Genomic DNA, 12,692 nt, shown 5'->3' with positions numbered 1-12,692 from the left:
CTCTAGGTTCACATTCTACGTATGAAATGAAACTATTGCACAGAATATAAATGTGGAAGTGCACTAAAAAGAACATACTGGCTTGCTGGTAAACTTTGTGGTCCAGAGAGTTTCAGTGGGTTGGCCTAAGAGAACACTTCTGCTGAGGGCTGAGGCCTACATATTCCCAACCCTTGCCCCTTAGAAGATCTCAACATATCACCTAAATCTATTATCTTTTATCTATTAAGGAACAGGGAAAAGTTCTGTCACTACAGATACCTGCTACCCACAACCATGTCTGTGATAAACCAGGTTATCTGTTCAGTGGTGGTTGCCCTCCTTTTGCATGAAACCTCATCTTCATCTTACTATTCCACTTTCTCTACCAAAGCCAACTCTTGGCAACTCCTGTAACAAATACATACCAGAAGAGATACACTAACTCTCCATAAGGCATTTGTATGCTTTAAGTTAATCTGAACTTTTGTTGTAGGAAAAACTCCCATTCTAGATGATAGTAAGAAAGAAAGTTCTTGTTTTAGACACTCAAGAGATGGAAAAGATTTATAGCATCACAAAAAGATGTCCATTTGCCTATCACACTGAAGTTGATTAGGAGCTACAAACAAATGCCGTTTCTTTTCAATGCTGCCTGAGATTGATGGTAGTAAGATAGTTAAATGTACATATTATACATGGCAGGTAAACAATGCTTGCTGGGCATACAAAAAAATATAAACTATCTTTGATGTCTTTGACATCTGGGACATTATGCTAGAAGCTAATAATTCCCTGCTTAAGAAACCACATCATAGAATTATACACAAAAAAGATATTGTATACATGTTCAAACAGAGAATACTAACTACATAGTAACAACACATATGCACAGAATACAGTAAGTGCTTCATGAACACTGATTTAATTCCAACAATAGTAATTTCATAGTTGGTCTCTGTGATGCCCAGAAAGTACACAGTAAATGAGCAGAAGCAGCAGCAGGACTCAAACCCAGTTGTGACTGACTCCACCATCAAAACCTCTTAACCATGGTTTCATCCTGCCTGCTGTTTACTGTATTCCTTCACTTGTGTAGGACAGGCTAATTAGCTTCTCACTTTTAGGCTCTGCTTCCTACAATAAAAGACTCATATTTTAACAGTGATATGTGCATATGATTATAAAAATATGGTCCATGTACCACTGCACTTCCTATTGGTAGACTATTTAAATAAAAAGAAATTAAACATTTATTTAGGAATTCCATATGACAGTTTTTAAATCTGTAGCCCTGTATGAATCTTATATTTTGTTTCTTCTTAACAGGTAAAGCTACTGACTTTACCTATATAAAGAAATAAAATAACTACTACTTAAAGTTTTTTTTTTTTTTTAATTAGTGGGGAAAGCAGAAGAACTGGATTTCATTTTAACAACACAGTGTTTATTTTTAAAACATGGTAGGTAAATAAAAGTGCATCAATAATTTAAGTTTGTAATTTAGGGTTAAAGTAGAAAGAAACATGGTAATGGCTGAATAAAAAAAGACACCTATTAGTAAGTTGCGTACAACTTTAAAATATGAAATCCTAAAAACCCTCTGCCAATGTATCATAATGAGTTTATTATTAAAGAAACCACTGCTGCTAAAACAGCAGTTCAAAACCTTACTCTAAGATCATTAGGCAGCTTTGCAACTGGCTATAAATAACATTAAACATTAGAATTATTCTTTGTAAATACTGTTACAGATTCTATCACCTAATGCCAAAGTCTGCAAGATGATTTTGAAACCAGCATTTAGCACAATGAACCTTGATTTATTAAGCACAGGATGCCATTTAAAACCAACAGTTTTGAGATTATTTCTCTTCCTTCCACTCTTGATTTCCTTTTAAATCTCCAAAGGAAATTCCCACTGCAATTAGGTCCGAACACAAATTTGGAGAAACACACAAAAACTACAGATGTCCCTGGGTGTCCAGGTGGGAGGGAAGAATGCTTATGCCATGGTATCCCTCAACACCTTCTTATACCAAAAATCTAAGGATGCTCAAGTCCCTTATTTAAAATGGTATGGTATCTTCATATAACCTACACACATTCTACCATATACTTTAAATCACATCTAGATCATTTATAACAGCTAATACAGTATCACAGCTACATAAATAATTTGCTATTTTATCATTTAGGGAGTAATGATAAGTCTACAATCTCAGTACAAAGCAATTATTTTTTTGAATATTTTTGATCCACACATGCACAGTCTGTGGATATAAAAAACTAAATTTTTTTTGTTTAAGTATACTTTCTTTAGGTGGGCTGGGGATATAGCTCAGTTGGTAGAGTGCTTGCCTCACATGCACAAGGCCTTGGGTTCAAGTGCCACACCCACACAAAAAAGTATACTTTCTGCTTAAACCACCAAACCTAGATGGCTATACAGAGACCTAGGTTGTCAAAAATAGAATTATCTGATAGGCATAACTAATGCAAAGACAACATTGGAGCTAAGAAAATGCAAATGTAAATACAAGATCACCACTGAGGCACAGTAGCTCCTGCTTTCCTTACCCTCAGAATCTCTCTGGAGATGTAAGCAATCCAGTCTTCTTTGAGTGTGTTTCCTTTGGTGTTCTTCACAAGGTCTGTGATGGACCCAGCCCCACAGAACTCCATAACAAGCTACAGGGCAGACAAGACACATTGTGATTAACACACCAGCTTTCAGTACACTTACCTTGCAGAGAAGTGAGGAAATGCAGTTCCATTCACTCCCTTTCCTGGACACTTAGGCATGTGATCATTTTAGAGGTATCCAAGTTAATGACAGCTCATTCCATGCCCCTGTGTATTCACTCTGCACATGTGGTCTGACAGACTGGGAATGCCTAACACTCTATGGCATGTACCAGCCAAGATGCCTCTTCTAAGCATGTGGGCACAAAAGTGCCATTTGTTCTTTATCACTGCCCAATTATCAGAAATCGGATTCAAGTGCGCCCTTACATTCTTTCTCATTTTAATCTCAAACATGTTCTATTTTTCATACTTTATCATTATTAAATCATTTTGTATCAACTGGGTTTAATTTAAAAGGATAATGCTATTTTTTAGAAATTACATAATTTTAATGCAGTATTTATATCTGATTGAAAAATGATTACAGCTTATTTGTATATAAACAGAAATTAACTATTCTAAAAGTTTAATGACTGAAGTTAGATAATAAGAGTATTTTTTCCCTTCTAACTAATGTGAAACATCATCTTGAATAAAAATGTCTTCATGAAAATATAAGGCTACAAAGTGTTGATTTCAGAAATTTTCCTAAATATTTACCGTTTTTAAATTAAGTATTATCATTAATTCTTGTTTGACAAAAATTTTCTTATATTCTTTGCCTCACTTCCAGGTAGTTACAAAAAAAGAAGAAATTCACTGAGTTTTCATATCAACTGGCTCCCACATAAAATTCTTATTATTTTTCTTCCAAGATCCTAATTTCCTTGCTATTATATGGTCACATTCATCCTGGAAGATGCCAATTTGTTCCTGAATGACAAAGCTAACTTTTTTTCATGCAATGTGTGAAATCAACAGCAAAGTAAACATTTAGTTTATCTTCAACAACAAAGGCCAAGGAAGCATTTAGAATCCACCAGCTACTGACCTTTCTTTGCTTTTCATTCCTGTCCCTTGCCAAGTTCTTTTTATCCATATTTTTTGTTGGTGATTATAGTTGTAAATAATAATGTTACATATTGGTACATGCACACAATACTACAATATAATTTGGCCAATATATTCCCCAGCACTTTCCCTTGCTTCCTTATCTCCCACCCCTTGGTCCCTTTTCCTCTGTTGTTTCTCTCCCCTAACCCACTCCCTCTCTGGGGGATTGGGTGGGGGGCCCACCAGGGATTGAACTCATGGGCACTCAACCACTGAGCCATAACCCCAGCCCTATTTTGTATTTTTTTTAGAGACAATGTCTCACTGAGTTGCTTAGCACCCTGCTTTTGCTGATGCTGGCTTTAAACTCCTACCTCAGCTGCCTTAGCTACTGGGATTACAGGTGTGCGCAGCTGCACCCAGCTATTGTTTGTATTCTTGATGATTACCATTCTTACTTGGCGTGAGAGAAAATCTCGGTGTAGTTTTGATTTGTGTTTCCCCAAAAATTACTAATGATGTTTAACATTATTTCATATTTTTTAGCCATCTGTATTTCTTCTTTTGAGAAGTATCTGTTTAATTTGTTTGCACATTTATTAATTGGGTTATTTGGTTTTTTAGTGTGAAGTTTTTTGAGTTCTTTATATATTCTAGACATTAGTCCTCTGTCAGAAGTATAGCTGGCAAAAATTTTCCCCCTGGGCTGGGGATGTGGCTCAAGCGGTAGCGCGCTCGCCTGGCATGTGTGCAGCCCGGGTTCGATCCTCAGCACCACATACAAACAACGATGTTGTGTCCTCCGAAAACTAAAAAATAAATATTAAAAAATTCTCTCTCTTAAAAAAAAAAAAAAAAATTTCTCCCATTCTGTGGGTTTGTTCTTCTCATTCCCAGTTGTTCCCTTTGCTGTGCAGAAACTTTTTAATTTGATACATTTCATTTATTAACTCTGTGCATTATTTCCTTTGCTTGTTATATTGAGAAAGCCATTGCCTGTGCCTGATACACTAGAGTGCTGATCCTATGTTTTCTTCTTGGAATTCCATTGTTTCTGGTCTACCCTGGCACAATTCTTAATGCGCTTAAGAATACACCACAAAGAAAAGCCCACAAAATACTCAGAAACACATGCCTACCCAGAGTTGGTCATCGTGTCCTGGGGGGCTCTTTTTAATGAAAGCACCATAATATGTTGCAATATTTCTATGATGAGAATATTTCTTCAGCATGTTTATCTCCAGTTTGATTTCTTCTTCTTCATCCTTAAGAGAGGGGGGAGGAAAAAACAACACACAGCTTTTGAATGATATAGGAGACTTTATTTTCCCCCCACATATGCAATAACAAAAGAAGCTAAAGTTCTCTGTCCCTCAAGAAACAAAAGATTGCTTCATTCTCAGGGTTTCAAACTTGGCTTTCCCGTATTCTCTTATTAAAATAAGATAAGCAATGGAAGAAAAGATGACTTTGGGTGAGATGGAGGGTTAGGGGAATGAAGGAAACAAATGGTGGTATAAATCTGGAAGAGAAAAAAAAAAACTGTTCTTATGAAAGATGAGAGCTAAGAAGCCTGTGGTCTTCACTTTTCTCTTACATACACCTAGGGAAGAAATTCCAGCCAGGGACAATTTAGAGGTTGTGAATAGTCTAGGTACATGTGTACACATGCAACAAAAGGCAACAGAGCACACACTCATAAACAAGCATATATGTGCACACACACAACAATTTGAAGATGCCTACTGCTTTAGCCTAGCATCTCCAGAACCTAAGGAAATTCGGTTTATAAATATATTTTAGATGGGGCTGGGGATGTGGCTCAAGCGGTAGCGCGCTCGCCTGGCATGCGTGCGGCCCGGGTTCGATCCTCAGCACCACATACAAACAAAGATGTTGTGTCCGCCAAATACTAAAAAAAATAAAATAAATATTAAAAATTAAAAAAAAAATAAAGGTTATAACAAAAAAATATATATATATATTTTAGATGAAAGCTCAGCTGGGTGTGGTGGCACATGCCTGTAATTCAAGGGACTCAGGAGGCTGAAACAGGAGGATTGCAAGGTCAAAGCAACTAAGCAACACTCTACCTCAAAATAAAAGGAGATGTGGCTGAGAGGTTAAGTGCCTGAGGGGAGGGGAGAGAAGGGGAGGGATGAGGCAAAGCAGGGAGGGAGGCAGGAAGGAAGAATGAAGGAAGGTCCTGTCAATGTCATTAATTAGACATTAATGATGAGAAGAAATGGGAAAAGGAAAATAAATAATAAATAATCCAGTTGTGCATTACTGCTTTGGAAACCAAGCAGAATAAGACATGTAGTCACCCTAAAGTATTGATTCTCAAAATGGTAGTTTTCCTGCTTGGTGTAAATATTATAAGAGTATATTCCATAAACACAGTGCCTTAGAGCATTTATAGATGATAACTACCAATACAGCAACAGAAATCACATGGCCAAAAGTACAGTCTACAAAATAATTCTCATTCTAACCCCACACATAGGAAAACCTTCCATCTGTGATTTAAATACTGCCATGCTGAAAGGAGCAATGGAAAAGAAAATACTCAATAAAAGTGTCTTAATAACAAACAAAACCAGTATTTAGATTGGCCAATATAGAAAAACAGACCTGTTTAAGATCTTTCTTCAAAAGGAATCTTATACTAAAACAGAACAGGGTGGTGATTTTTATTAACAGTACCAGGAAGCAGACCCCAAAGAAAACCAGAAAGTCCAATTCATCAAAAGATTTACTTGTGCTTTTTCTACGCACTCACATTCATACATCAAGAATGATGGACATAATACAGTAATGTCCCTACTCATTGGCAGGGGGCATATTGAGTCTGTTTGCTCTGAACTCTCCACAACTTGCTCTAGAAAAGCCACCTACTTGGTCCAAGTAGGAAACAGCCCAGGACAACCCTAAGGAGATCCTGTCAAGACAGAAAGGTTCTTAAAAAAAATTAGAACATGTCAAAAACCACAATCAGATTCCTACTGAATGCCCTTTATGCCCCTATTGAAAGGGCTCACTGACCCAAATATTCATTTACTGCAGCCAGCTGATCAGAAAGGTTTGATTTTTCTATTCTTGTTCAAAATCAGTAACCTATAAGCTTTCACAAACACAAAAAAGAGTAATATTGCACTATAAAAGGAAAAAAGTCAAAATATTAATTTTAATTTTGTCTTAGTAGAAAGATCGGCCAGCTGATTACTTTGCATACTTTATGAATTTATTGGATTACAGAGGCTTGTTTTGTCCTATTCCTTACCCCTTCTTCCCTTCATGCCTACTCCTAGTGAAACTATTACCAGGGTCACTGTTCCTCTCATACTCTGCCAACACATTTCACTTCTTGACAAAAAGTAAATGCTGTTCAAGAGCATCTATGAGAAGCCAGGTGCAGTGGAGCATGCTTGTAATCCCAGTGGCTTGGGAGGCTGAGACAGGAGGACAGCGAGTTCAAAAACAGCCTCCACATAAAAATAAACAAATAAAGGTATTTTTTTAATGACACCATGAGGAAGGAAGGAAGGAAGGAAGGGAGGGAGGGAGGGAGGGAGGGAGGGAGGAAGGAAGGAAGGAAGGAAGGAAGGAAGGAAGGAGACAACCAGCTCACTAAAAGCAAGGCAATAAGCAACTCAGTGAGACCCTGTCTCTAAAATACAAAATAGGGCTGGAGATGTGGCTCAGTGGTCGAGTGCCCCTGAGTTCAATCCCCTCCAAAAAAAAAAAAAAAAAAAGACTACCCATAAGAAACCTGATCAATAAGGATCATGACATTTTTGATGAATTTCAATGAATTTTTTTCTTTTAGTGACACAAATCAGAGTCTTCCAGGATCTAATTTATTCACCACTCTACGAAGACTGGAGGGCTTCCAGGTCACTTGATGTTTTCATATCCCAATGAGACAGAAATCAAGCACACATTTTGGAGTGCTTAAGGATTCAGTACCATGCTGGTGCTCCCATAGACCGAATATAAATATTGGTAAAAATGGCTGGCAGAGTATCTTGGGGCATATTTAACTGATAGAGACACACCATTACTTTATATAATGAAACCATGATGCATCAGGAACCATAGGACTCACACTGTAACATCTTCAGAACTGGGCTGCACCTTGGAATCAATGAAACATAAGAACAACTTAAATGCAATCAAGTAGGACAATAGCTTTTTTAACAAGACTGAACCATTCAAATATCATCTAGAAATATAGTGATCAGACCAATGTCTCTTTCAAAACTATTTCCCAGGTCTTGAGGAGTCAAATTCTGAAGCACATTCTCCTCTCAAAATTATTGGTTTAGGATAATGTATACAGATACTTTGAACATTCCCTCTTTTATGATTTTAAAATAAAAGACATGAAATAAAAGGACATTTAGCACCACTAATTGTCATTCACTGTCTAATTATGAATGCCCACTCCTGGAGGGAAAAAAAAATCAGAAATACAGAATCTGCCCAATGGCTCTAAGCCAACTACAACTGGAATCCTAATTATAACTAAATATACAATATTTTACGTTGAACCAACTTCTGAGTTCCAGTCTCCCTTTGGAATTGTTGCAAATTTTATGCCAAATGGGGGTGGGTGGGATATAACCATTATATAAAGCATATTTTTTTGCTGGTATTAAAGAATATTTATGACTAAACTGTATTTGGTGCAAGATTAAGATACACAGAACACTTGTGAATATATACATTAATGCCGTGGCAACAAGGTGAAATACAGAAGTTTGGTGGTCTCAGGCTAACACTACATAGTATGTACCAATGAAGCAAGACATAGGTCAGGCAGTTAGTGTAGACAGATGGTCAGATCAGGAAGATGGAAGCTGCTTCAAAGGGAAAGAAAATGCTAATACTGCAGGATACATCCCCTACATTCTTGGCCAAAGTCAATGACCCTGGGATATTGAAATGTTAATGCCTTTAGGACACATCCCCTTCCCTGTCACTCAAGGCCAAAGTCACCTGCCTCCAGAGGGACAGTTCCTCCCAATGGGGAATTATTAATGAGTATTCCCTGGACTGCTCCCCTGTAAAATGGGGATAGGTATCCCTGAATTGCTCCTTTCCTACCTTTTTGCTGCATGGGTGGGATAAAAAGACAGAAAACCTGTAAAGTGAAAAACAAGATTCATCCCTCTCATGGACACCCAGCTCTGGGACCCCTTCTTGTGTTAATATTTTCTTTAAATAAAATTTGCTTTCTACACTTGCCTTAGCATTTCTCGGGTATTCCAACTTCAACCTATGGGGAAAGGGAACTTTCACTGGTAACGGGCAGTAACACTACCATTACCACCAAAACAAACAGCTTATTTAGCTAAAGAAGATACTACACTAAACAAACTTGGGACTGGCTAGAACTGAAAAGTAAAAACAATAACAAATCCCACATATGAAAAGAAAATTGGATTGGCAAAATTACATGGCTTTATATATTTTGTATTTTTTTTTAAAGAGAGAGTGAGAGAGAGAGAGAATTTTTTTTTTTTAATATTTATTTTTTAGTTTTCGGCGGACACAACATCTTTGTTTTTTGTACGTGGTGCTGAGGATGGAACCCGGGCCGCACGCACGCCAGGCGAGCGCGCTACCGCTTGAGCCACATCCCCAGCCCATATATTTTGTATTGTCAGAGTGCAAATTATTGTGACCTTTCACAATCTTTCTTCTTTAGGGGGCCACATCTTACACAAATGGAAGAAAAAAAAACTAAAAAAAGAAAAGAGAAGAAAAAAAGGAAAAGAACAGGGTGACCTGACAGGGAGGTCTTTTTGGAAAGAAAGGAAGACTTCCTTCTGTTTTTTTCTGTGAGGCAGCTGATTGCCTCCCCCAAGCCCCCACCCCGCCCCGCCCCGCCCCGCCCCCAGCCTCCGCGGTGTTTGAATGCAGCTGATGCCAATTAGCATTTTGGAAGTGGAAGCCAACTCTCACAGGGAAAAAAAAACAGGTCTTTGTCTCTGGCTGGAATGAATTAGTGGAGGAAGTTTTCAGTTGCCTCACCTGGCGGTTAAGAGGATGGGGGAGGGGAGAACATCTGCATAGTGGGAATTTTCACAAGGAGCACTGGGTTTGTGAATGAGTCATATGACAAGTCATGCCCACTCCACCATCTCAGCACACAGCCATGCATATTATTAGCATTTTGTTCTTTGTTTTTTAATGTTCCCTCAAAATGAGGATTAGACTCTAGTTACCTAAATTCTCTCATTCCACTGATCTAGGTAGCTGTGCAGATAGGCAAACTTCATATAAGTTAAACTTCACATCCTAGGATTCAACAGGACCAGGAAAATTATCTGAGCTAATCATCTTACCACCTAGCTTCCGTACTTTACAGAACTAAGTATCACTCAGGGACACGTGAACAAATAGGAAAGGGCAATTGATTTTTACTGTATTAGTTGGACAGAGGGCTGTAAAAATGAGATATACAACTGGCAGATTTCTGTACCAAAATGTACAACTAAATGTACATTTAATGAAAATACCTATTTCTGAAAATCAGTTTTACAGATTGTTTTAGAAAACTACTATTAAGCTCTTCTTTATGACTGCAGTTTTTTTTTTTATTTAAACACATGAAAACTTTATGCAACTTAAATTCACTGACTATTCAACTAAACATATATGAAGAAACTACGCAGGATAGATTCTAGAACAAAATTAAGGTTAGAGGATTTGGACAAAAGGAAGGAATGACAAGATCCCAACCCAAAGGGCAATTAGTCCCAGAATAAAATCCCAATAGGAAAATTGCAAATCTAACAAAGCCAAAATAGAAATCATATACATTCAAGACATTCAAGACAGCATGCTCAAAAAAAGCAGTGTTTGGAACACACTTCAAACTAAAAGGCTCTATTTCTTAAATTATACATAATGTCACTATTATTTGTATATGTACATAATTTAATAAATTTCATTCTCCTATACCTCGCCTCCCAGTCCCCTTCTTCCACTCCACTGGTCTCCTTTCTAATTTCACAGGATCAAACCACCCCCTTTCCCCTTTTTTCTCTCTAGCTTTCACAAGGGAGAACACACAAGTCCCTTGATTTTCTGGTCTGTCTCTTTGCTCATTTGCTTAACACAGTGCTCTACAGTTCCTGCATATGTCATACTTTCATTCTTCTTTTTTTTTTTTTTTTTTTTTTTTTTGGTACCAGGGATTGAACTCAGGGGCACTTGACCACTGAGCCACATTCCCCAGCCCTATTTTTGTGTTTTAATTAGAGACAGAGTCTCACTGAGTTGCTTAGAGCCTTGCTTTTGCTGAGGCTTGCTTTTGAACTCAGGATCCTCCAGTCTCAGCCTCAAGAGCTGCTGGAATTACAGGCAAGCGCCACCACCACTGGCTTCATTCTTCTTTATAGCTGAATAAAACTCCATTGTGTGTGTGTGTGTGTGTGTGTGTGTGTGTGTGTGACATTTTCTTTATCCATTCATGTGATGATGAATACTTATGCTGGTTCTTTAACTTGGCTATACTGAATTACACTGCAGGGAGACATGCTCTGTATCTGATACTGAATCAATGAATTTCTTCTGGAATTCCAAAGTCAAAACATAAGGTCCTGAAGCCCTAAAACTGTTTTCCATCTTTTTTGTCTAAACGCACAATACACAATTTTTTTTTAAGATAGAACAAAGTTTTCAAAGAGTCCTCTGCATCTCCTTCATCTTCTATAAAGTTTACCTCTTCTATTTCAATATAATTCTATCACTCAGTTGGTATCCAAAAACTTGATAACAGAAAATTACATAACAACATTCACCTAGAAGAACAGGGGAAGACTTTAGATAAACTGAATGATGCAGCATGGTAAATACAACTTATTCCATTTCCCACTACTTCACACACTCATAGACAATCATGAGACTGCTGCTTCCAAGAAACCACAAGGAGGCCCAAAATATACCTCTGCCTTAGCCCACCACCACCCGCCAACACCAAAAAGCTCAATATGGCAATCTTAAACAATAAAGCGAAATATGGCAGATTGCTATTTTCTCTAGGCTCTAAAAGAAACTCCAAAGTTTCATGTTATTAACCTGCAGAAATCAAGTCAAGTCCCAATATATAAGGTAAAACACCATGGGTTCAAGTATCTTCAACAATACAACTTGTGCCAAATACCATACATACTAGTGCCAAAATACCCTACCAAAAACCTTGATTGTACTCAAACTTTTTGAGATCCAAAATTCTTTATTATGAAATGGAAAAAGGAAGCAAAATCTAAAACACTCTGTAGATAACAAGAGTATGTCCCTGACATCAACATTTTGCCAATTACAATCAATGCAAGTCTGCGTATGTTTAGACAACTACATAACATATTTTAATGAATACACAGGGGAAAATAAGAAAAGCTTCCAAAGATTATTTCTATAGATAGTTTCTTCTTTAACTTTACAATTCTGTACAATTATCATGGCTAGTTTCCTAATTTAGGAAAAAATAAATATAGAGTTAGATCAGAAGAGGTATAGGCCCATAAGAATGCAAATCTTTTTGGCAACTCCCACAGTCTGCCTCTCCTCTGTCCCTTGCTACTCTAGGGTCACTGCTATCCCTCTGATAAGACTACTCCACCAATGGTCAGAGGTGCAAAAGAGCCTGATAAACTAGAGCCTTGTTGGTTAAACTGTACCAAATGGTTCTGACCTTGGCCTTAGGGTTATTTCTTCATATTTGCACCAATCCAGACCCACAACTTCTTAAAATCAGCTCTTTGTAGGTTTATGTCATTCTTGGAACAGAAGAAGAGGGTAAGTGGAACATTGTTGTACTCTGTCTTCATTTTCCTGACCTGCCAGAGGGTCCCTGAAGCAGCACCTGGCCTCACTCCTTGCAGACCCTTGTCTAAGCCAGAAGCAAACTCCATGAAACTTCCTACAGTACAAGTAGGAAACTAATAATATGTACACAGAACAGTGTTGTTTAAACCCTAAATCCAGCTCCAAGTAAGCAATGGCAACATCTGACCACA

At 37.6% G+C, this 12,692-nt stretch overlaps 1 protein-coding gene across 37 annotated transcripts in view; it reads right to left on the bottom strand.

Annotated features, from left to right (window-relative positions):
- Positions 1-12,692, bottom strand: part of Map4k4 (mitogen-activated protein kinase kinase kinase kinase 4) — a 184,972-nt gene that overhangs the window by 69,085 nt on the left and 103,195 nt on the right. For all 37 annotated transcript variants that reach the window (XM_046419971.2, XM_058571418.1, XM_058571412.1 and 34 more), the window contains 2 exons: positions 4,800-4,925; positions 2,560-2,670 (listed from right to left, as the gene is read on the bottom strand). In XM_046419971.2, the coding sequence (XP_046275927.1) occupies positions 2,560-2,670; positions 4,800-4,925 (237 nt within the window). The remainder of the gene's footprint in view (positions 1-2,559; positions 2,671-4,799; positions 4,926-12,692) is intronic.

This window comes from Marmota monax, unplaced genomic scaffold, assembly GCF_021218885.2.
Source record: "Marmota monax isolate L192 unplaced genomic scaffold, Marmota_monax_Labrador192_F-V1.1 WCK01_AAM20220418_F8-fsc00178, whole genome shotgun sequence".
Taxonomy (NCBI): Eukaryota; Metazoa; Chordata; class Mammalia; order Rodentia; family Sciuridae; genus Marmota; species Marmota monax.
Note: the sequence above shows the minus strand (reverse complement) of the source record. Positions and strands in the feature narration are given on the sequence as shown.